We start from the raw sequence: 26,613 nt of genomic DNA on the forward strand, positions 1-26,613 counted from the left end.
AAGTAAAATAAATATATTAAATGTTTGCCAACAAAAATAAAATTATTTTTGTTGTTTCTGCTTGGAAAGATTTTCATTACTCTTCGAACTAAATATTTTATGTAGTTGTAAAGTTAGGATTTATTTTTTGGAATAGTATATCCTTACAATTTGTTCATTTTTAAATTTAATATGTTCCTTTTCCTTACTGATTGTTTACAGATTTTCAAGATTTATAGATTGTATATAATTATATATATATAGATAATATAAAGTATGTTATTACTTTGTGATCTACTCATGGAAAAAAACATTCTTTCCCAGTTATCTTATTTGATATATACTTTAAAATATTTAAATAAGCAACTCTCTCAATTTTTTTCTTTAAAATGTTTTCCTTTGCCCTCTACTACAACTTGGTTTAGCTCTGTTGAACTTTCCACAGTTAGATCTTCCATTTTTATGAGAGAAATGTGATATTTGGATTTTCATGTATTTATTTTGAAGTGTTAAAATATTTTCAGCACTATAAGACCTAAATAGATATCTCTGCAAAACTGAAATCTGAGGTCTGCTAGGCAAACCTAACATGTCGCACAATGATGAGCATGTGATGTATGATCAATAATATTTTATGATCACAATATTCTGAAATATATACTAAAAATAAAAAGAGTACATTCCTAATAAATGAGTGTTTTTCCATATATATATATATAACCTAAATTAAATTAAAATTAGCATTTATAAGTCAGAAATGTATCAGAAATACATATGCTGTATTGGATTTAATTGGACTATATGTAAGTTCAGAGAATTACAAGTACTTCTGTTTTGCTAATATTTTTCCAGATAGCTAGAGAGAAAATAAAATTCCAAGTGTTAATTCATTGACTAATAGATATTTGTCTTTTCTCCAACAACTAATCAGTTTTATATTTGTTTTATTTAGTTAGTTATACATACATATAAAGATGTATGTGAAAGGTAAAATATTGAAACAAATAATATACCTGAGAGAATTTTTAAAAATTGATGCTTGTTTTTATTCTCTCTTCTCTCCCTCCCTCTCTTTCTCTCTCCCTTCCCTCGCTTCCCCCCACCCTCTCTCTTTCAGTGTGGATGGGAGAAGGTGGGAAAGAGAGTAGGTAAGAGGAATAAGGGAAAGAAGGAGAAATTCAATGCTTTTTCAAAGTTGAGTATATTTCACTGAATTGAATTGTTTGGTCATATAGAACAACCCTTGTCATTGTGGGCAATAGTTGACAAATTAGCCAGTTTTCAGGGAAAGTTATAAAAGCTGCTTCTCAAAGTTATCTTTCTTCATGCCTCACGGAATTACACCACCATTAACAGCCATGCAAGTAGCTAAGTGAATTAAATCAAGTTAATTATTGCTTCTGCTATTTAAGCAAAACTTGGAAACTTTGCGCATGAAAAGAAAACAACACAGAATCCTTGAGACAAAAAAAAAAAAAAAAGTTTACAAATTAAAAGGGAAATCATTGTAAAGTTTTTCCCTCACATCATTGGTTAGCTGAAATGCCCACCCCAGACAAATTTAAAGTAAGAAACCTTGTCTTTTAGGATCCCTGTTTCTTTCCTCCAGGCAACCAATATATTTTCATTGCCTCCAGGCTGCTTAGAGAATTATATCCTTTATCAAATTCACTACAGAAAAATTTGAGCAGAACTGACTTTTTTGTAAACTGTGTCAGATAATTCAGGATTTATCCATACATTGTTGCATTCCATGTCAGCCCAATCTGAGAGAAGAGAGGGATTTTATAAATAAATCCTTGGTAACATTTTACCAAGTCAGAAACTAGCATATGGGCTGGCTACATTTTAATATGTACTCCTAGAAAAGTTAAAGGATATGAAATGGCTTAGGTGCGATTCAGAGCTTTTTCTTTATAATCACTAAAATTCTATCCCCTATGTGTATAAAACTTCACCCTGGGTCTTATTTGCCTTTTTAAGCAATGTTGTGTCTCTGAGTCCTTAATCTTTTTGACTCCACAATTTATAATCTAGAAAGGGAATTGTTTTGTTTCTTTATACAAATATTTAGTTCAGATTCTTGTAAAATTAATGTCTTATTCGGCTTGCGCTGCTATAACAAAATAATGTAAACTAGATGGCTTACACAGAAAACACATATTTCTCACAGTTCTGGAGTCTGGGAAGTACAAGATACCAGCTGATTTGGTTCCTGGTGAAAATTCTCTTCTTAGCTTGCAGGTGGCCATCTTCCTGTTGTACCTTCTTCACATGAAAAGAGTGAGAGAGCAAAGCTCTGCAGACTCTTCTTAGTCCCATCACGATGATCCCACTGCTAGTTCCAGTACACTGAGGAGTAAAAGTTTCAATCTATGCATTTTGGGAGGACAAAAATATTCAGTGTATAACAATTACCCTTAAATTATATGACTATTTGGTAAGACTGAGCATTTGAAAAAAATGATGAAATAACTGGAAGTGAGTCAATCCCACCTCATTCCAAACACGTAAAGTCTTTCTCTGCCTGTGTATTGTTCCTTGTGTAGATCTCACACTTGCATAAATCTCTTCATGCGGAAAAGAACAAGAAATAAAAGTCCCTTCAGTGAGCAGGAGTGAGTAAAATAAAGGAGAATATTAAACTTTACAGTGTAGCAATGAAGCCATCATTACAATTTATCACATACAGTTTTACACTTTGCCCTGACGTTTCTCATATTACTGCGTCTCTATTGTTCGCTCAAAACCATTAGTATGGCATGTTTACTCTCAGAATTAGATTTTCTTTTGAGATTGCCTAATATATTAAAGAACCTGAAGCTAGTTCCCTGGGTGCCTTTGTCCTAGTAGAAAATAAGCATAAAGGCAAAAAACTGGCATAATATGGTTCGGTTGAATAAGGCTATCTGTCAGAAAATTGTCCTAATGAATATAAAATGTTCCTTTTTTAGGAGCCTACGTATAATAAATATATGTAAACATATGTAAATATTCAGGACATTAAATCCATTTGTAGTGTGATTTGCACATCCTTAGGGAAGACTTTATTTGCAGCACACAACCTAAGTAACCACATGCAGTGGCCGTGCTCTTATTGAAGAGGCTGAATCTTCCTACCTGATAAAGAAACATCTTTTACCTGTGTGGCTGCAGGACTGACGTTTTCCTTTCGTATAATCTTAAGCAGCTGCGTCGTTTATAAGGAAGCAGAGAGCGGAGGACTCAATGAGTTCATTGTAACATTCTTCTGTGATAAAATATGCAGATTTTATTTTATTTTATTATTTTAAATTTCTCCTAACAACTCTACTAACAATAGTGACCATAAGGTGAGGAACCTGGGGCCATTGAGACAGAGAGAAACTGGACTTTTTAAATGAATCTCAGTAGTCTCATAGGTTCTCAACTTCCTTAGTAAGCACTTACCCATCTCTTGGATAGAGTCAATCTAAAATAAAAGATGCTACAGCCCAGTATTTTCTCCAGGGTCTTTGGGTTCAGAAATTATGAAGCCGTTTTTCAGAGATCGTTTCCAATAATTTCGTGAAGATAAAGAGTCACTTACGAGGAGGTAAATTGAAAATAATATATAATAACAAGAACAACTACTCTGAAAATTTGGGAATCACTATTTACAAGTAATTGAGGGATAGAAAAGATTTAAGTCATGAAGATAATGAGGATATAAAAAATATTTTTAGGCCTAAGCATATGCAAAACAAGCAGAAATCTAAACATTTCTTCAAAAATTGGACATGGTATAAAAAATATTCATGGGAAAAACAGAAGAGATTCTTGGAATAAGCAGGAATTCAACTAAGTATTAAAGGCTTTGTAAAATTAAAAATAAATGGAAATAAAGTCATAGTCCATTTTAGTCAATAAGAATGGAACACACAGAAATACAGGAATTTGTTCAGTGTAGCAGCGACAGTTGATGTTGCAAACAGAATCTATATGAGATAGATGATATGGGGACATCAAAACATAATGAATTTTGTTCTCTATGTAATTCTTGAAAGTACGGATACCTCATTAATATTCTATGTATATTCATTCTCTAGACCCCATTGAGTACCACTACAGAGATGTGCATTCTGGCACTCCGATTAGTACGAAAGCTTTAAAACTTCAAAAAGCCTCAAAGTTATTCATTTAAGCCACAGTTTCTAATTTGTTTTGCCTTCTTTGCTAAGTCAAATGTTAAAACATTTCTCATAAATATTTTTTTTTATTTTTTTCTCTTATTTTTGATGATTTATCTACTTGGAAAACAGTTGACATGAATGATAATCTTTCAAAAACTTGAATTGTGTGCTAATGCTTTTATTTTTTGTTTTATACCCAATAGACAGAATGTGCAAATTTCATTCGAGTACTCCAACCCTATAACAAAACTCACATTTATGTATGTGGAACTGGAGCTTTTCATCCAATATGTGGCTATATTGATCTTGGAGTCTACAAGGAGGTAAAATAACGAAATTGCATGAAAACGGTTTATTTCAATACCTTGTTATGTAATGCCTATGACATTAAACAGGCGGATTTGAATATAAAGATGAGATCATGTAGTATATGAACTGTATAAGAACTCATAGTCACAACTGCTTTATGTAATGCCATTTTGATTACACACTTTATCTAAAAAAAGTTTTTCTATTAGAAGTTTTTTTTTAATTAGATGATCAAAATTAATAGTGCAAAACGTTGAAAGGGCTTATTTTCTGTGGGATCTATGTATGTCTTTATTTTCTCGAGTTTTTTTTTTTATAACTAGATCTGTTCAGTATGTTACTGTTGATAAAAATTCATTTCCCATAAGATCTTGCAAAGGAATGGTATCTTATGAGTGATGTCATTTTTTTCCCCAGGTAACAAATTTAGCCTGTTACTTATATTTACAATAGTGGACACTAAGTACAGAATTTTAATGATTTTCATAAAATTGTATAGATAGATTAGCACGCTGAACTCATTATTTCTGCTGGACAAAATTGACATAGTGAAAATAAAGGGTGTATTATTTAGGAGTAATTCATTCCATTTATCAATGATTATTTCGAAAAATGAGAAACATGCAGATTTCAGTAATTTAACTAATAACTACTAGAGTGCTTTCTTTGTGTCATGGACTGTGCCAGGCACTTTACGTGGATTGTTTCCTTGGAATTTCACAACACTCTTAATGAAGTTAGTAGCTCTATAACCCCCAATTTACAAGTTAGTAAAAATTGAGTCTCAGTGGAATTAAATAACATGCTTAAGATCACCCAACTAGTAAATGGTCTAACAAGAAATTGAACCAAGGCAATTTGTCTCTAAAGCAAGCATGCACGACTGAGCTTTAGAACATGAACTCTAAAGTATATCTTTGTAGGAGTTGATGGGTTGCACTATCATTGTAATGTTTATGTATATATTTCTTGTGAATAACCACATATATTTGCAGGATAATTGGCTGTGTGTTTGAACTTAAAGTTTGGGTTTATAGAACAAGTTTCTTTGTACTGATTTAACTGATTCTTACAGAAATCAAACCCACAACTGTGGCTGGATAAATTTTCCTTTCTAACCAACTTGTCTAACCAGCCCAGACTCAACTGTTTGAAAATAAAGCAACCCTGATAGTTAAATCTCTGAACCAGTAGGAGATTTGGCAACTTGAATTTTTCATTCTTTGTTGCTTGTGTAATATTCTCTTGCCTAGCTTTGATGAAGGGTAATATATAATAGTAGCTCACAACATAAGGTATAATTATATGAGATAGCCTTACAGCTTGGATGTGTTTTGAGGCCGGAGGCTAAAGGCCAAACTAACAACCTGCTGAGGGATGCAAATAGTGTTCTTTAGCTCCTAAAAGTCACAAGTGCTGAAAAGGAATTTAGGCGGAGCTAATTACTTAGGTTGGGACTGTCAAGAAGCCTGGGGCAGTCAGATTTACAAGTTCTGTAAATAAGAGACTTATGAGTGAACAGAGGTATTGAGCCTTGTGAGTTTGCTGCTGGTCAAGAGTACAGGTTATTATAGTCAGCCCTACTTGAAGATTGTTAACTTTTTAAATGAATTATTAGTTTTAGGAATTCATTGTCCTTCCAGAGGGAATTTAGAAGGTCCTTCATTTTCAAATAGATAAGGATGCTCCAGAGGTGACTGGGAAGAAGAAACAGCAATATTTAAAAGGAATGGAGAAGAGAAGTGCGGGAAGTCCCTTTTCTGGAGACTTCTGTTCAGTGTAGCCAGGGCGATAGGAAGAAGGATAAAAAAGCTAAAATTAGTCCCAGATTTCTGTCTTTGGCAGTGAGTTGGAGAGTGGTGTTATTTATTGAGGTGAGAATAGTAAGTTAGTGGGGAGAATGGTGAGTTAGTTTTGTATGTTCTGCATTTGAGAAATGTTCAGGAGGTCATGCCAAATGGGCAGTTGGATCTGGCTCTCAGAACAGAAGTCAGGGCCGTTGTCAACAACTAACCACTTGAGCGTGGGGAGCCAGAGTTTAAATTATGGCTCCAGTCATTTACCAGCTCCATGGTCTTAGTGCATAAGCTTTCCATGCTTCTATTTATTCAGCAAAATAATGATCATAATAATACTAGCTACCTCACAGAGCTATTTTGAGGACTAAATGAGAAAATGATGGTATAGGCTTTGGCATAGCGCTTGCTTCATTCCAGTCACTTAATACTCAGCCATAGTAGGCAACAGGAACACAGAGAGGTAGAGTCAAAAGTATAAAAAGTAACGTCTGCAATATATATATTCTATAAAACTTGGAGCGCCTGATAGTTGTTAAATAATTAGATTGAAAGTGTGTTCTGTCCTCTGGGAACTCTCTTCTGCTGATGCAAATCACAGTGTTAAATAGGGATGATATTAATAATAATTTTGCTTAGTTGTGATGATTAAAATTTTCTATCATTCTTCTTACCACTTTATTTCAATAAGATTTTTCTATGTGAACATTAGATGTTTTTTGCATAATTAATTAGGCTTAAGGAAGTTAATGGGAAAAATCTTATAAGATTGAAGTTGTCTCAAAAATTAGTGTCAAATAATTCAGTCGGTTTATTCGGGTCAGGATATTTAATCGGCGTTATATTTTACTATGTTTTCTCGTTGGTGTCCTTGACTCTGGCTCAAGGAAACTTGCTTTCCTGCTATCTCTTTTTCTCCAGGAGATTATAAGGGAAACCTTGTCCTCAGCCTCCACATATACCAATGTTATGGGCTTATCTTGAGAATTTAATGAAATGTTGCATTTCGAAAACAGTTCTGTACAATTATAAAGGTTTATCTAGTAATTTGCATCAATTGTGACATTTTCTCAGATATTTTCTTGGTTTTCTTCTTTAGCTTTTTACTATAATCTTCTGGTGCACCCTGATTCATCTTACTTCCCCCTTTTACACTATTTCATTACAGGCAGAGTCAGCAGTTCTATTTGATCTGTGGAGAATAATGTTCCCTTAATGATATTTAAACATGCTTTCAAGCGACTATCTATAGATGTTTTTTCCTGACATATCTCTAGACTCCCTCCCCCACCCGCTCACACCCACAGTTGGGAAGCATACCCTAAATGTGTTTTCACTGGACTTTTTTAATGCCTAGGCTCCACAATCATAATTTGTCTTTAGCTGACCTGTTCTAATTAAACATACTTGGGCTTAATCATGTTACACAGTTGTGATGAGTCGACTATAAATTGATTTCAATACATTTTTAAGTTCGTGAGTTTGAAATTCTGAGACTAGATTAGTTAAAAGCCTGATCTTCAAAGATAGGTCTGAGTTCAAGCTACTGCTTTGCCTCTTACTTCCTTTGTGATGCTGAACAAAGTACTTAACCCCTCCATCCTCAATATTCCTCTTGTAAAGCTGGAATACTTAAAGCAGCTAATCCTTAGGCTTATGGTGAGGATTCAGTGAAACAATGTACATAAAGTTCTCAACCTATGGTTAGTACCTATTAAGTGTCAGGTACCATTACTCTTGGTATTAAAGTGCATTTACTTGAAACTATGAAATAGCAATTGTTAATCATGCTATTTAAATTGCTATTACTATTTTTTAAAGACAGATAGTAGTTACTGGTGGGTGCTGTTCATAAGAAAAAGATCTGACATGGCAACATAATATAACAAATAATTCAATTTCCTTGATCCCTTTTGCTTCATTGCTTGCTTTCTAGATAAGTAGCACTGGATGGTCCTTTCTTATTATATGAATGTGTGCTCCAATAGAACTTTGTAGATGTGCCATCTAGAATGTCTGAAATGCTGAATTTCTCTAACTAGTACAAAGACAGGGTAAGTCATCAGCTTTTTTGCTGGATAGTAGTGTTTCGTTATGAAATACTACAGCTCATGGGGCCATATTCATTATACATTCATATTTTTCTTGGAAATTTCAACTTAAGATGTTATTTTTTCCTAAATATTAAAAGTCTGTCAATGTCATTCTGTCTGTGGCCACTATTGTAAAAATAGATGTTTCAGCTAATATAACTATGTGGTTTATAATGTGTTCAGTGTTTGCATAATAGTGAAAATGCATTAGGATTTTTTTTTTGCCCATATGTATCAATAACTCTGAAAATTAACTGCCTACCTTAGAACACTTTTATATCACTAAATTTTAAAATGTTATAGAGATTAAGTAATTTGAAATAGTTGCCGATGCTTAGGTAAATAGATCATAATAGCTATGAAAGTACAGTTATAGTCAATTTATTTCTTAGATGAGGAAATTGGCTTATTAGGTTTAATCAGTCAGTTACTAGGCTTAAGAGATATGTATGTTTTATGGTAATATTGATAATGATAGTGATCCAGACTAATTGAAATTATGAGTATATTACTACTTCTGATTTAAAAATTCATTCAGTATTATCATTACCACTTCGAGCAATTGGAGACCAAAACATAAGACTAGAATCTTGCCAGAAATAATGTTTGCTAAAGAGTTAAGGAGTGCAGCACGATGTACATGCTGTATGCTCAACAATCAGTTTTAGTGGAATTAATGAGTTCACATTTAGTTCTTATCTCCTCTGTTCCTGTTGATTCTGATATTTTAAAAAGTCTCACTTGTGTTAATATCTCCTATAACAGGAAGTTGTGTTCAAACTAGACACACACAATTTGGAGTCTGGCAGACTGAAATGTCCTTTTGATCCTCAGCAGCCTTTTGCTTCAGTAATGACAGGTAAGATCAATGACAGGCAGTTCTTGCTTTAGGTGTTTTTCAAAAAAGGTATGTGTAGGTTAAACTACATTTTTTTATTGAGTTAAAGATGATTTAGGAATCTTCCACTGGCTGTTGGGTTATAGTATTTTAGTGCTAAATCTCTCTATATTTAGCATCCTTATCAATAAAGTGAGGCTCCGCCATCCTTAATGTCCGCAGTTGCTTCTTTTACTTTTTTTTTAATTTAATTTTTTTATCCATGAAGTGATGCCCTCGAATGAACTTCTGGTCTCATTCTTTTCAATGCAAGTGACACACACTTACTTGCTCTATAATTTTACATTTAGATGTTTCAGATTTTCTTATACTGGTTATATCCCTATTTGGCTTGCTATGGAAGTTAAATTTAGCAATTTCTTGAACATAATATGTTACAAAATATGTTGAAGATTTAAGTGGGAAGATTAATAAGACATAAGTGAATTAATTAATAAAACAAACGAATCAGACTATGGAGTACAGATAATAGAATATTATAACACTTTTTCCTCAATTCATTATAACCTGATTATATTAGTGGAAATGTGAAATTTTTGCTAGCATATTCAGTCTTCTCTTGCTTTGTATATATTTTAAATGTTCTTATGAGATGACTCTCTGGTTTAAAGAAAACAGTACTGTGTGCTTTGAAGTCTGTTCGGAGGAATGTCAGCACAACCATTATAAAGACTCCTTTTGTGTTGGTTTGGTTCATGACATTAGTCTCTTTTTATTTAACTTGTCTCTCAAAGGTTTGAATAGAATGTAAGAGTGAAGCACCATGACATTTTAATTTTCACTTAGTGAGAAGTAATGATCTTCCTTGAAGTGAAAGTGTGTGTTTTCGTTTGTTTTGAAAGTTGTGACTAATGTTCGGTCATTATCCTCAAAAAATGAGGTAGATGATTTGTGATTCTGATTTGTCAAGTAGAATTGACACACCCTTAATAAAAAAAAACAAATAGATTATAGGAATTGGTGAGTCCTCTTAAGAAATTCTAGGTAAATACAAAGAAGAAGCTTTAAAGTTTGGATATACAGATTTAGTTTCGGAGTTGAAACATACAATTTTTTTCCTACAAAATGTTCAAATATCTGCGATTTTATGTTTCATACTAATTGTTTGTTTCCTTTACTCTTACTAAACTTTTTTCATAATGTCTTTGTTGATGTTATTTTTGTTCTTCTACTTTTAAAATTTGCCCCATAATGAAATAGTACTATTTACCATATATTTTGGGGGAATACTTTAAGAGATGAAAGCAGTACGATATCTACATTTACTTTGCATACTTGGATTTCTCTCTTCTGTGCTTTCTCTTTTGGAGATTGACTATTCTCATTGTATAGGTTGATTGTCTCAAGTAGTTCAGTAAAAGACTTATTTAGATGGATATAATCAGAGGGTTTACAAAGTATCTGAATCACTTATACAAAGGCAGAATTTTAAAGTTATATTTCTGAGGAAAATTGGATTTCAGTGATAAAGCAGTGTCTTTAGTTGTTCTTCTATTTAGGCATTTAAAAAAAACCTAAAAGCTCTGTAGAGACTAGTCCTTTTTTATTTTGGTTTATTACGTGTAACCAAACTAGTCGACTATGAAGATTTTTTGAAATAGAGGTTTAGCTCTCTGAAGGGCAACATAGTGTACTGTAGAGACAGTGTTCTTTTTTGCTGCCTCCCTCACCCCAATAATGCACTGAAAAACTTTAGGAAACATCGGCCTCCATCCCCTCTTTTTCTCCCTCAATCCTTTTCTCTACCCCTGCTTTCCTTTTCTTCTCTCCTCCCCATTTTTTCCTTTCTTCCTCTCCTCTCCTTTACCTTCTCTCACTCCTTCCTGTCTCCTTCCCTTCGTCCTCTATCTGTCTTCTCACCTACCTTTCCCTTCTCAACCTCTTTCTCCCTCTCTCACCCCCTTTCTTTTTCCCCTGCCCCTCCTCCTTCTCTCTCTCTGGTAAAACATGGATATGCACTTTACATACATAAAGGAACAAAGAAGTTTGGTATGCTGTAATGGCAACATCTTTCCCTTTTCAGGAATTCCTGTTTATCAGAACTATTAGAGACATGACTAGCTACAAGGAATGCAACATGTTATAATTACAAAGAATGACTTCAGTGCTGAAAGCTCCCTTTCAGCAGAGATTAGGCAAAGAAAAGTTGTGGCCATTGAGGTTGTGTCAGTTAAGTAAATACTAATTATACAATCCATTCCTCATTGTGACATTTAGTTTTTAATATTTTTTTGTGTTGTTACAAAGAGGAACTCCTAATTATGACATATCTTTAGCTATTTGTGAGAAGGGAAAGAAGAGCTTATTCACAAGAGAAGCCAATGCCTGTGTAATTATTAATTCAGAGGACTTTGGCCCTTTTCATATTCGAGTAACTAGCATTAGCTTACCAAATTTCATTGACTTATCTTTTCTTCAACAAAACAGATTTTTCAAAATCCGAAGGTGAAATTTATGAATTATAACATCAATTATATTCTGATGTTAAGCAATAAACATCTTTGGTTTCATGCTGTGAAATTGTAAATAGTATCTGCTGGTAAACTCTTAGAAGTCCTATGTATTCTTCTCTCTCATCCAGATGAGTACCTCTACTCTGGAACAGCTTCTGATTTCCTTGGCAAAGATACCGCATTCACACGATCCCTTGGGCCTACTCAAGACCATCATTACATCAGAACTGATATTTCAGAGCACTACTGGCTCAATGGTTAGTGATTTCCTCACTTTTGATTGTTTTGCCTTTGATTTTAGAAAGATAAGAAACTCATTATTATTCATGCAAATGTGTTGGGATAATTGATTTAGCTCAACATTATAAAATACATTTGAAATAATTTCTCACTAAGTTGGACTTATCTCAGAGTCTGTTGTGTATATAATAATAATAGCTGACATTTATTGAGTGTGTGCCATTGTTCTTGACACTTCTATGCTCTAATTGATTTTTTCAAATATTCATAATGACATGAGGTATATATTATTACTATGTACTTTTTAAAGATGAGTAAACTAAGAGAAGTTGAATAATTTGGTCAAGGTCTTATAACTTGTCAGTTGCCAAATTAGAGTCCAAGTTAGCAATCTTTCTCCTATAGTCTATTTTTTAATGACTAAGTCAAATACTATCTATGAACATAACAAAAAAGAGTTAGATTATAATGCTAAATTCTTTCATTTAAAGATAGTTTACATTGAGATTAAGACTTGTCTCTAAAATGTTAAGCATATCGGTATTGAGATTAGTTTGTCTGATTACCTTTTTGTTTAGGGGTTATATAGTATTCCAAGTTTTAAAAACAAAATAGAACAAAATAAACACACAAAAAAACAAAAGCTAAATGTATTTATTTAATTAAAGGAACAATGCAAGGATTTTTTTTTCTTTTTCTCCTACTGCCTAGAGCAGATCAGGTTTTATTCTGATTTTTCTAATGTTTTCTAATTAATGTAGGACTTTATTCCACTGCCTAGAAGGGTAACATTATACTGCTATTTAAGCAGGCAGATAGCATTTCTCATTCCCACCATAAATACTGAGTTTTAGTGGAGGAGACCTGGGTAGAGATTACCTAGGGGCTATCTCTCTTTCTCTCCTTATTGTTTAAGGAGTGACAACATAAACAAAAGAGAAAAACACTTTAAAAACATTTCTTTAGTCAAAACTTGCAGATATATTTGTTTACACAAAATGTGATCCTCATTGACCAAAGAAAACCCTGTTAATAGAGAAACAAATTTAGATCATCCCCAACTAAGTGATTACTCATTGATTTCTTAACATTCATGCAAGGGAGGACTGTCTTCTTGAGTATTGTGAGGTTTTGCAGAAATACTTGTTGTAAGAAGGACTCCATAGGTTCTACCAGTAGAAAAGCTTGGTTATCTGCTTAGGTAACAAGATAAACTTATGATTTTAAATGAAATACAAATTGTATTTCCCAGTCTTAGGATGGTAGATATCATTATGTTGCCATTTAGAAGTTTATTTCATTTTTTTTCTTAAAGATGACATGTCCATAAAAAAGTCTGAAGTATTATTAAAACAATAAATGTAGGAAATATTTATTCTACTATTATTTGCCTAACATGCTGTTCTTAAGGCTGTGTGAAGAGAATTTCAAAGTAGGAAGCCCTTACTAAACAACTTTTGAGGATCTATGGAATACTGAATGCTATTCTATGCACTGGGCCTGCAAATATTATACAGGAGGGCTGCTGACCTCATGGTGACAAATGCCTGAGGCATAAGAAGAGAGTGGGAGATGGGGCTGAAAAGTTGTAAATATTATTCTGAAACCAATAGGAAATTACTGTGGCTTAATTTCTTTTCTTTTTTTTTTTAAAACATTTTTTGGTCTATTTTTTTGAAGTATAATCGACCTATAACATTATATTAGTTGCAAATGTACAACATAATGGTTCTATATTTGTATATATTGTGAAATGGTCACCGTGGTAAGTGTAGAGATCATCCATCACATAGTTATGATATTTTTTCCTTGTGATGAGAACTTTTAAAATTTACTTTCTTAGCAACTTTCAACTATGCAGTACTGTGTTATTACCTATAGTCACCATGCTGTACATTACATTATTTATTTTATAACTGGAAGTTTGAATTTATTGACCCTCTTTAGTCATTTCCTGATCTTAATTAAGAATCAGATTTTTTTGTTTGTTTGTTTAAATCTGGCACAATAGGGAAGACTAAAGGAAAATGAGGACAGAGAAAAGGCCATTACACAAAAACAGGAAAATTGGATGGGACAGGAACAAAGGTAGTGGCAGTGGAGGTGGACAGGAGAATATAAAGGGATATATATATTTGAAATAGAAGATATTTGTTTGGGAATAGAAGAATTTGAGGAAGTTCAAGAGAAGATTTTGGAAACTGGGAAAAATTGTAATTAAAAAGTCAATACAAAGGAAGAAAATGAAGGTGGAGCAAGTATACATAGCAGAAGTCTCAATGGATTGAATGCGGCCAAATGATTAAGAATTAGAACAACATTTATGATTCTAGAACATTCAAGGGAAATTGCTTAATTGTTAATGATAGAGGGACCATATAACCTGGTTTTCCCTGGACATTTCTAGTTTACTTTTATCGTTCTTTAACTCTCAAAAGTATTTTGGTTTAAACAAAAATTATAGTTCTATTTCCATTGAAATTAATTGCCCAGGTTTAAATCCTGACTATCACTTATTTGTAGCCTTAGTCAAACCTTTCTGTGCATCTAAATTCTTTGCCTAAAAATTTGGCATAATAACAATATTACAGGGAGTTGTAAGGATTAAATTAGATCATGTAGGGAGGTCTGATGGGAGACAATTGTAAAAGCAACTTAGTGTCAATATTAATCAACACCATCATTATTATTCCTGAATGTGACTAAAACCATGAATGCTCTGATTCTCTGACATCTATTTAGCATTTTTAACTACAAACCACATTTTATTCTTTTTCTCTATATTTCATAATTCTGTGAGCTCATCTATACTAATCGTTTTAACTGTTTCCTGTGTTCTCGACTCTCCTAAAACTATATTGCCAGACTTTTCCTGAAACTAAGTGCCTTAAAAATTTTATTTGGATGTCTTACATTTTCATCTCAGATTAGAAGAAAGAAACATGTTATTTAATATAGTAATAAAGATATATAAGCCTTAGCTTTCAGTGTTCCATTAAAGTGCTTTGAGATTTTTACAAATTGTTTAGTGATCCTTTGAGTTTCTTCAATACAGATATAAATAGAGATATTTAAAAGACTAATTGTACCTAAAATCTAAAATGCTATGAGTTTAACTTTAAAATTATCTTGTTTCCCCTTTATAACCTGCCCTTCAATACTAGTTTCCTGATTTTTATCTATCTTAACTTTAACTTTATCCACCCAGTTACCTTGAAGTTATCTTTGATTCCTTCCTCTCCTTCACCAACTTTTATCTAATCTATCGCTAAGGGCCTTTACTTCCTTCAAAATATCCATTGACCTTGTTCGGTCCATGATCACCATCTTCCCATAGGTCTCCATCACCTTACTTCTGGTTTATTGCCACTATTTGATTGTTAAATCATTTCCCTATCTCTGGTCTCTTCTGCTTCAAATTTGTTTTATGTAGCATCCATCCTAGTGACTGCATTAGGTACTTTTAAGGTGTTATTTTATTAATCTGGTATAATCTTAAGAGATTACTATTTCCACTTTATAGCTGAGGATAGATTAGAAGTCAGATAAATAGTCCATAGTTAGATAGCTATTGGAAGTGAGATTGAAATTCAAGTATGTCTAGCTAGCTCTACACATTTTATTCTTTCCATTGTATGATACAGTCTATCAACCTAGGTTTTTTTTTAGTTTTTTTTTTTTTTTTTTGACTATACATCTCCTGTTTTTACAGCCTCACTACAAACAGGGTCCACATCTCCATGCCATATTGAGCAACAGCAAAGTGAGGACATGGTTCTTGTTGCAGAGAACAGGTAGGATAGAGAAAGTGTGGTTAGGCAAGCAATGTGAAAGACCTAGATAGTCTAGCTGGAGTCCAGGTTGGTGCAAGCATCAGGTCAGATGTTTGCTGGGGGACAGGCAAGCCAGAATGAGAAGAGCACAGTGCTTCAGAAGACACAGTTGGAGCTTCTCGATTCATGAAAACTAGGGCAGAGCAAGGAAGAAATTATAGAAACTATATGAGATTCTTATAAGGAAGCTCCTGACATGCTAAGGCAAACAGTTGTCTTGCTTAGAGAGCATTTCTGTCCTCTGTTCTGAGAGGTGGCCATTTTTCAGATACAATCAGCCTAGGGTCCAAAGACAGAGGTCAGTGGGGTAATCTGGTTAGTGTCAGGAGTGTGGGGAAACAAAATACAGTGATTATTAGAGGAATTGTGGTGATTATTGGAATGACTGTTATTTTAAACATTATCTTATTCAACCTCCTATTCCACAAATTGAGACTCAGTATACAGAAGGGATTTGCCCAGTCTCATAACCCCCAGGCCCACCCTTCCATTATAATACCAAAATTCCGACAAGAGTAGCATATCATGTCTCCTGAATCTGGGAGCTTGATTCCCATTTTAGTGTCAGTTAATGAAGGCCTTATTTCTTCCTAACATTGGACCTGACACAGAGTAGTTCCTGACATAGCCTACTTGCTCTATAGTAGCACTGTCCAATATGGTATATACTAGCCACATGTGGCTATTTAAATTAAAATTATTAAAATTAAATACATTTAAAATTTGTTTTCTTAGTCACACTGGTCATATGTAAAGTGCTAAATATCCACAAAAGCTAGGGGCAGCACAGATATAAGACAATTCTATCATCACAGAAATCTCCGTTGAACAGCACTGGTCTAAAGTGTACTCATTCATTAGTTATGTACAATAGCCCACAATAACAGTGCAACATATCTATAAATTGTCTTTACTATTTATTTAGCATGTAGATGTAAAACTCACCCTTGGGTTTCATAAAATTGTTGCCAGGTTGAAAGAACTAACAGACTTGATATTTCAAATAATGGGGTCAATGTCAATGTCTGATTTGTTTTTCCTGTATGTTATTACATCATTGTATTATTTGTTTCCGATTAGAGAGTTTGAGTTTTTTTCTGTTAAATTTTACTTTCCGTACTTTCATTTTTAATTTAAAATCATACTTTTTACATGTCTGTGATGAATTAAACTTTTGTAAAGGCAAATTGATATTATATTTAGATGAAGTGAAATCGAAAAATTAAATTAAATTGTAATTGGGTATTTAACTGTTCTGATGCAGATTTGAAATAATTAATCTTCTTAAAAATATACTACATGAATATTTTATAAGTCCATTTTTATCACTGAACCACTTAGGAAGTTTAAAATCCTTGGTGCTTGTGTGTATGCCATAGGTAATTCTTTGCCCTGCCTAGAATTAACCAGAGTGAGATCAGCTAACCTCCACACTTACTAGCCCTAAGATCTTTGTCAGATTTTCTCTAGGACTTTACCTAATACAGTCCCAAAAGATTTAAGAAGAATGAATCCTGATTAATTTTTTGAGAAACTGATCTACATAAATACCTCATCAGGAAGATGAAAAAATGCAAAAATTAAACTCTATGTGTAGTCTAGATAAAGACAGATGTTTCTGTACTTTCCCTTAGCAACTTAATCTTAGAACATATCAGGAAGTAGGAATAGAGACAAGTCGCAGTGGTTACTCAAACGCAGTGGCATTTTTGTGAACATTTTAGGATAAAAATAAATTATGGAAAATGAAAACAAATGATAATAACTTAGATGCATATTTTTTTGTTGTTTTTTTTCCTGGAGTAAATGAGAACTTTTGTCCTAATTTTTCATTTTTAACATATGGAGGCAGTTTTCATTCGAAATTTTTCTTGAAGTGCTCTGTTGTCTATAAATTCTTCCATACAAAAGGACAACATTTTTCAAAAGTAGTAGGAAAAAGATATTACAAGAAGTAAAGCAAAGTAAGAAACTCACTGTATATTAGGTCATGGTGTAGGTGAGCTCATCTGGGTGAAAGAGATTCATCAGGAGAAGTAAAAGTGATGTGTACTGCAGGCCATGTGGATTTATGTTATTTTCATTTGGCAGTGACTCTTGGTGTCATGCTAAAAGTTCATTTGTGAACTCCATCTCTGTTAGGAAATGTGTTTGAAACGCCAAAGGGGAAAAGTGTGCTATAATAAAGCCCAGGTGGCTATTGGTATGATTTTAAATTATTTAATTCAACAATGATGCATGTCATACACTGATTAAATGATACCTATTTTTACCCAAATTTGGCAGCGTCAGGAAAGAGTTTCTATCATAAAATACTAACATCAGTGTTCTAAGACAGGACCTCAATTGAATCTGCAAGAAAGAAACTCTTTATTCTTGAAACATGTATATATTTTTAACTCATAAATAAGTTTACTTTTTAAAACTCAGAATAGAGTACTATTTGATACTAACTCTTTTTTCATAATTAGATTTCTTCATGTAGTAAACATTTGGCTCATACACTTCCTTCTTTCAATTTTCTTACCGTACTCCTAAATAGTTTTTCTTATAATACTGAAAAAAGAACCAACATTTTAAAGAGAGTCCAATAAAACCAACAGTCAATGAATAAACACAACAAGATCATCTATGTCATATATCAGTTGAAAGTTAAATAAATGTACCTTGTAAAAGTATCCACTCTGTTTTTCTCCATTGATGTAGCAGTAAAATTCCTGAAATGTGGACTGGTGTCAGACTCTAATTTTTCACTATTTTAAATGGCAATACCTGGCAATGCCTGGATAATGTTTCACAGAGCCCAAGTGAATTGTTCTGTGTATTTCTGCAGTGGAGAATATGAAATGCTACATTAATTCATTCTCCTTTTAGACTGGATACATTCTGCTCTGTTTTAGAATCGTGTTTCTTTTGTCGAACTCCGTAAACAAGTGAAGGCCAAACAATTGCCTCATTTAACTACTTCTTCCACCTGAGTGTCTGAAGAAAGCTTTACAAGCAACTCTCTTTCTCACACTGGTATTTCTTTTACCTAAAATAATTTTCTGTTTCAAAGAACTGAGATCTCATTTGCTCTCTGGAGAGAGGACTGTGCAAATTTTGTACCACTATGTTACTTTTAAAATTATAAACTAAAGTCAATCATTAAGTAGTTCTGATAAGATATTAACATTACCAGCGTCATCATGCCGCATGTGTAACCTCTACTTAGGTCATATTTAAGTGCTATGGTAAATTCTACTCACGTTAATCCTCATTTTAAGCTCATATATTGGTTAAGATAAAATAAGCCTATAATGTTCCTATAATTTCTGTATAGTTTCAGTTTTATTTTTTTTTGTCCTACTCTAATTACTTAAAACTGTGTGTGTGTGTGTGTGTGTGTGTGTGTGTGTGTGTGTGTTTTATCAATCTTAACTCAGCCTATCCATCTATGCATTTGCATTATTGACATTGGGTTAATGAGTTCTATCTGTATCCTTTTTCCCATGCACAAAATGGTAGTTTATGTCAGCGACTCTTAATTTTAGATGCTTATAAGGATCACCTATAAGGTTTTATTTATTTTTATATCTCTATGTTTTAAAAATACAGACATCAATGTACCTGGAGATTTTCATCCAGGTCAGTAATATTGAGGCATCTGTAAATTCAAAAGTTCTATAGATTATTATTATTTTCTGGTCCATTTCTGTGGGAGCCCACAGTTGGTTGTCTTTTTCTCTACATATTATGCAATTCCCTTTCAAGTTGTTGGAAACATCAAGACTAGCCTTCTTCTTAGCATTAGCTTGGCCATATGTTAATATTTCCTTAATCTATATTATAATTGATTTGAAGAGTCAATTCTTATTTGTTTTTATGTTCTTTGATTCTACCAGTTTTTCTTGTTCTAAGTGACTTGAATATATTAGTAATTAAATCTATTCTTTGTTTTCATAAATTTGCTGCAATCTTAATGCCACAATTATCAGAAAAATTTTTGCCACAAAAAATGTCCTTTTTAAGAAAACAGTATATTTAAATAATAAATTTGAAGTGTTAATTTGTGACTCTGAATGAAATTTTACTTTGCTCAAGGATTCGAAGCCAAGTATTTATGATTTATCAACAATTTAAAAGAGAAGGCTGGAAGAGAAAAAAAAAACACATAAAACCTTCAGTAGAATTGTTAATGGAATTTGCTAATTTAAGATTAATTAGCATATACAATTTAAAACACTTTTCATGGTTTTCAAAATTTAACTTTTATGTAATCTAGGATCATATCAAAGTGACATTATCAAGAGTATAAGAATCCATTGGAGTTCTAAATTCTAAGGAAGAACAGGGAAATACTAAAGAATGAAGGGAAGGAACTTCATGCACATATTTTCCCCTTTCTTTTCTTCTTAAGCCTTCTCATTTAAGCAGAGATGGGTTGGGAGATCAGGGCTGGCCCAGAGAGGGTAGGACGATAAAGAATGAATTACCCATTACTTGGAATCAAATATTAACTTTTGTCTATTGAAGAAGGTGTCTGTGTAGCCTTGTTTACTGGGCTGTTGATCAATGGCTTACATCTTCAGAGAAATGATTTTTAGTACTCCTGGGGTCCCCAGAAATCAGCAAAACTGGGCAAAATCTAGAGAAGGCAATGTTGATCATTTTCTCCTCTCACTTCTTCCCCCCAACCCTTGTGAGTGAGGAGGCACCTGTTTTTTTGCCTTGTTTCCTGTTTCTACTTTGTAAACAGTGCTCTATGTGTCCTTCCAAGTGTCTCATATTATCTACTAAACTGAAATTCTTTCTTCATTTCTCAATAATGACTCTCACTGTTTTCTTTGCTTTAATCCAAAAGATTATTTCTGAAACTGCTATTACCCAATTACAGATCTGTTACCTGATTAGTTCACAATTATATACAACCAGAACTTAAAATGCCTAATACTTTTTAAACAAGGAATTAGTAACTCAGATTAATTTGCCATTGATGCAAAGGGGTTAACTGTATGGCCAATATTTTTTCTTTTAACAGGTATTATGGACATCTTTCCATAGCAGTATATTTAGCATTATTTCATTTTTAACAACTAAATATTATTCTAATAATTATATGAATGTAGTCAATTTTTTATCATTTTGTTATTTGTAGTCATAATGTTTATTATCTCGATTATCATTTTAATAATAAACAATTTTTATTGAACCCTTATTTTGTGTCAGATACTAAGTACTTTACATATATTAATTCATGAGATCAGTTACCCTAGTAGGTAGGGTAATGATATTGATAGTATCATATTAGATATCAGAAAAATGAGGCATGGAGAACATAAATTATTTGCCTAAGGTCACCTTTTCACTAAGTATCAGAGACATGATATAAACCTGAAAAGAATGTCTTCAGAACCTACAGTGGAGTTGATCCACACACTGTTTTTTTCAAATTTTTTCTCCTTTGGCAATTTTATAAAATGCAACAAATAACTTTATAATATATCAAAATTTGGGATGTTTATAGTTTTTTTCTAAGCTTTTCATAATAGACATTGTGGCTAAAAAGCAGTGCCTCCATCATATAAAAGGAAAATATGAAATCATAGACTCTCCAGGTTTGAAAAGTCTTTCTAAGTCGAGTTGCAACAATTATGAATATCAGCCAATTACCTCACCTGTTCTCACCTGCTCTCTAGAGTTCTTAGAGAACTTATTCAGGACCTCTTCATTCTAATACATGTTTCTACATGTGTCATATTTATTTCGTCTGTATGTTTCATTTCCCACATTCTATTCATGGTTCATTTTTTTTTTATTCTGCTAATTGTTTTACATACAAAAGATGCCAGTACTATTGTGGCTAAATTATTTCAGTATTTTAATTTAAAGCTCTTTTCTTTCAAACAGGAGCAAAATTTATTGGAACTTTTCCCATACCAGACACCTATAATCCAGATGATGATAAAATATATTTCTTCTTTCGTGAATCATCTCAAGAAGGCAGTACTTCTGATAAGACAATCCTTTCTCGAGTTGGAAGAGTTTGTAAGGCAAGATATATTTATTTTACCTAGGCATGTATATATGTATATGAACAATTAGCCACGTAATGTTAAAGTTAATGTCCATTATTTATAAATGGTAGGATATATTCAGACTATCTTATGTGTATAATTTTTGAGATCCAAAAAGAAAAAGGAAAAAAAAAGAATTCACTTTTTTCTAATATTATAGTTTGTTTTTCCAGTGCCTAAGCTGTTGCCCAGGTGTGAGTTAGATATCTTTGGCAGCTGACTCTTTTTACAGTTGGGCTATCCTCCTACCATTTATTGGTATTCCAGTAAAATCACTGCATTTTCTTATTCCATAGAGGTTAAAATGCTCTTATACAGTTAATAATCTCATTCTGAAATTGAAAGCAACTTAATGTAATTACTAGAGTAACTTAAACACTAACAGAATCTAGTATTTTTATCAAAATACACATCACATCACACATGTAAAATTATTTATCTTTACCTGGATCAAATAAACTGAAAATAGGATTATAATATTACTATAATAAATATTTTAGAGCATTAATCTAGATTAGGTTCTGGTCGCAAATGGGATAAAGAAGAAAAAAAGAAACAAATAAATCAAAATGCAAAACATTTATTTTGAAAAATATTGCAATTGTTTTTTTTAATATTGCCATTTAATGTAAATTATAGGAAACACAAACGCGTGGGACACTAATTTTCTGCCATCAAAGCTCTTATTTGAGTGATTACAAGCTTTATGCAATAATAATGCTGCTGGGATCATACTTTTGACTTCAGTATATTACTTTTTTAGTTGGATTTATCTTCACTGAAATAGCTTTTCTTAAATAGATATCTTCAGCATAAATTCAGTTATTAAGAGGAAGAGCTGTTAGTTAATAAATACTCTCAGTGGGAAACTTTCTTTGGTCTTATACAAACTTTTCATTTTCTTCCATCTGAGCCTACCACCTTTTTGTCTCAATTTGTGCCTTCAGGCTTTTGAACGCTTCCAGAGACAGAAATACAAACCATCATTGCACTTAAAAGTGCTAATGAAAACACAGCTTTGAATGAGGCCAGCTTGTGAGTGCAGATCATTCTTTACCTAGTGTCCTAGCCAATAATGTTGTTTCTCACTGATCCCTTCACCCCCAGGGGACAGATTCTCTAAAAAGCACCCTCATTTTTTCAAAGTCTAGAAACTCACAGTAATTTCTCTTGAAATCTCTTGCCTAGAGATGAATGGCTGTTACTTGGAGTGGTGTTGTGTGTTAATATGTCAAAGCATGCCTTGTAATAGCAGTATCCCTACCCTGAAAGGCTGTGTCCGTGGATTGACACCATTCATATAAATGAGCTACGTTCAGTGTGTTTTAAGAGATTTACAATCAATTTAGAGTCACTTTCTGATGAGCTTGTATAAAAAGTATGTGTTTTGTGAACCTGTGCAATACTTATTTCTTGATAGATTTAATCCAATTGGTAGAAATTCATTTATCACAAAATATTGTTTTTACCCTACTGTCAACATAATAAAAGTTGATTTTAGAGGTAAAGAAATATGTTAAAGAAAAATTTAGTTGCTATCATTTATAAATTTCTGTATTAAAAATATAATCTAGATTTTAGGTGTCAGCCATGTGATATTTTATGTAAATTATGTACAAACTCCTACAGAATTAAAAAGCAGAGAGAATTCTAGTAGTTGAGTCTTCCCACCACAAAACCTCTGAGGCCACACAGCAAGATTTTGTCATGCTATTGTTTTTGTATAAAAAGCTAACTAATTGTGAAATCAAATAAGGACATGTGATGGATGAATTTTCTTTCAAAAAAGATACAATGGAGATTCTTCTCTCACATCAGTGTATCTCTTTACTCAGTCACTCTTTCAAGTGAGGACCTTTAGAATTTCCTGCTACATGTATGATCCATTGGTCTAACGTTTATAATATTTTATTCTAAATGTTTTCTTTGTAATTTCTTAATTGCAACATGCCCTGCCCATGTTTTAAACTTTGTTTAATGATTTAGAATTAAAATGTGACAAAAACTGAGCACTTCTAAGTAGAGATTTCACCGACGAGATTTAAAATCTTTAAAAATGTCACGTATTGACAAAAAGTTTAATTAAAAAACACCTACTCAGGATCATCATTGTTTCTGTTACATATTTTTTCCACATAAAAAATGTTCTGACATTATTGAGAACATATTTTTTCTCTCTGTTGTTTCATTGTTTACCACCATTGGGTTATTAAAGATTGTTTTTCTATTTTCAACAAATAATAACAGAATGTATTTCAGCTATAAAACAAAATTGAGTTCTATAGATATAAGCTAAGATTTAAAGAGGATGAGATCATGTAAGAGACAAGAGTTAACAGTGTACACTTTACTAAGTTTACAAAGCTTTTCAGTAACATAGAAGTCCTTTATATTATTTTTTCCACCAAGGTGTTCCCACAGAACTTATTTACTGGGAAATGTTTAAATTTTGTTGTTCTTGCTGTTTGTTTTCATTTTAAACTGATAACTTCAGCCCTAAACTAAAGTAGAAGCGTTTTATTGACTTTTTAAAGATATCACTGTTAGACTGAATGGTATGCAGTGATAAGTAGGGCAGAGGTTTTGGAAACAGGTAAAAATTACACAAAACTGACTAAAGAATTGTTTATAGAATAAAGAAAATCTTTTTAAATTTGTAACTTATTCATTTAATATTTCATTATTTCAACAACAATATAATACAATTTCTGTGCAAAATGAAGTACACTAGACACTGGGAAATAAGTAAGCTATTGTCCATTTCTTTAAAACCTCATAGTACAGTGAGAATAATAGAGATATTAAAAGATAATCCAATACAATGTGATAGAAATTGGAGCTGAGAACTCTATGCACATTCAGTGAAGCTCAAAAATTGAGTTCTATGGGGCAGGAGAAGAGGCATTTGAGGTAGCATTGTCACAGATTATATTTTGTTTCTAGGACAGTTAAATCTTGTTTAAGTGAACCTCAGGACTGTATATGGGAGCAGTGTCATTTGAAATTGGGGTGGTAAGTTGGAAGATAAGAAGTCTTGTTTCTCCGTTTAGTTGTTTAAACTCTATTCTGTCATCAATGAGAAACTGTAAATGTGTTTAGGCAGAGAAGTGACTTGATAGATATATTTGGCAATAATTTGAGGAATGCATCTGTGTTGAGAAATATTTGTGCCTGGGAGACCGGTTAGGTGGTTCCCTAAAGATAGTAGGAATGAAGATATATGGATGAGTTCAAGAGATATTTCTGAGATAGAATCTAAGTGTAGATTTCTAAAAGGTCCTTATTTATTACCACTCTTATTAATTGCTTGGTATGGACTAATGCTGTCCAATAGAACTTTCTGCAATGATGGGAATGTTCTATATCTGAACTCTCCAACACAGTAGCCATGTGGCTGTTAGTGTAGATATATTACCAGTATGACTGAGGAAATACATTTTTAATGTTATTTAATTTTAATTAATTTTAATTTAAATAGCCTCATGTGGCAAGTGGCTACAAAATATATGTAGACTACCCAGTCACTCATTAACTTATCACATTTGTTAGAAACTAACCCTATGCATGACACTGTACTAAACAGTAGTTTTAGTGAAGTTAAAAACAAAAGACATACTTATACTCACTGAACTTACAACTTTTAGATGATGTGTGCATTAAACAATCAAACACACAGACAGGGCGCAATTAGGAAAAATTGGTTTTGGATTGGTTTTGGAGAGTATCTCTGAGAAAGTGACTTTTGAACCAGATGTTGAAAATGATTAAGAAATCGTAGGGCGAAGGTGGCAGATATGGATAATAATATTCCAAATAGAAGGAAAAGCCTACGTGAAATCTCAGTAGTGGGAAAAAACATCAAGGAATTAAAAGATGTTCAAAGTTATGGCAAATACTGAGTAAATGGAAAATTAGCATAATAGTGATTGTTTTCTTTTTAAAACACACATAATATTTCAATAATCTTCAGAAGTCTTATTTTTCTTGATGTGGCTCTGGGATATGCTACCATAACATCCAGTTGAAAAATATGAACTGGAGGCCCCGGTAGTGTCTGAACTCATGAATTTGGAAATTACCAGTATATTGGTGGCTCTTGGAGTCATGGAAGTGTCTCAAATTACCCAGGAAAATTTGTAGTTCAAGATCAAAGAGAAAAGGACAGAATTCTGAGAGATAATGACATTTAAGAAAGCGCAGAGGGAAACATCTGCAAAGGCAATTGAAAAGAAATTGATAGCTAGTTTGAGAACTGGGCAAGAATGTTGTCAGAAGTCAAAGGGGAAAAAAAAAAAAAAACTGTTTCAAGAAAGAAAAGCAGTTGGCAGTAATGTCACATACCAAAAGGAAGTCAGGTAAGATTATGATTAAAAATCCAGTATTAGACTTGGTAGTAAGAATAATAACTTTAGCCCAAATGATACTAATATTCAACTTGAAATGAGATCTACGTTTACATCTCTGCTCTACTTCTTCCTAGTTCAGTTTCTTAACCTAGGAAATGAGGACACCCATGTCTTCCATGACTACTCTACTTGTTAAATGAAAGGCTTAAGTGAGATCATGTGATTTTGGATGTGACAGATACTAAGGGAAGGATTGGAAAAGAGTGACTTAGGTTTCTGTTTTCGAGTAGTTAACAATCTAAGAGATTGACTTGTAAATAATGTTAAGTACATGGTCATACCACAGTGAGTTAAATTTCAAAAATCATGTGTGTGTGAGTGTGCACATGCACACAGACACACATTTCTTACATGCACACATTTGGAGTAAGATCAAGTAACTGTGCTTAGAAGTGGAAG

The 26,613-nt window shown here is 32.8% G+C and overlaps 1 protein-coding gene across 1 annotated transcript in view; it reads left to right on the forward strand.

The window, feature by feature from the left end:
* SEMA3D (semaphorin 3D) overlaps positions 1 to 26,613 on the forward strand; it is a 110,411-nt gene that overhangs the window by 39,483 nt on the left and 44,315 nt on the right. The window contains exons 4-7 of the mRNA XM_006925733.2: positions 4,334 to 4,453; positions 9,094 to 9,187; positions 11,808 to 11,936; positions 21,642 to 21,784. Coding sequence (XP_006925795.1) covers positions 4,334 to 4,453; positions 9,094 to 9,187; positions 11,808 to 11,936; positions 21,642 to 21,784 — 486 coding nt within the window. The remainder of the gene's footprint in view (positions 1 to 4,333; positions 4,454 to 9,093; positions 9,188 to 11,807; positions 11,937 to 21,641; positions 21,785 to 26,613) is intronic.

Source organism: Pteropus alecto, unplaced genomic scaffold (assembly GCF_000325575.1).
Source record: "Pteropus alecto unplaced genomic scaffold, ASM32557v1 scaffold69, whole genome shotgun sequence".
NCBI lineage: Eukaryota > Metazoa > Chordata > Mammalia > Chiroptera > Pteropodidae > Pteropus > Pteropus alecto.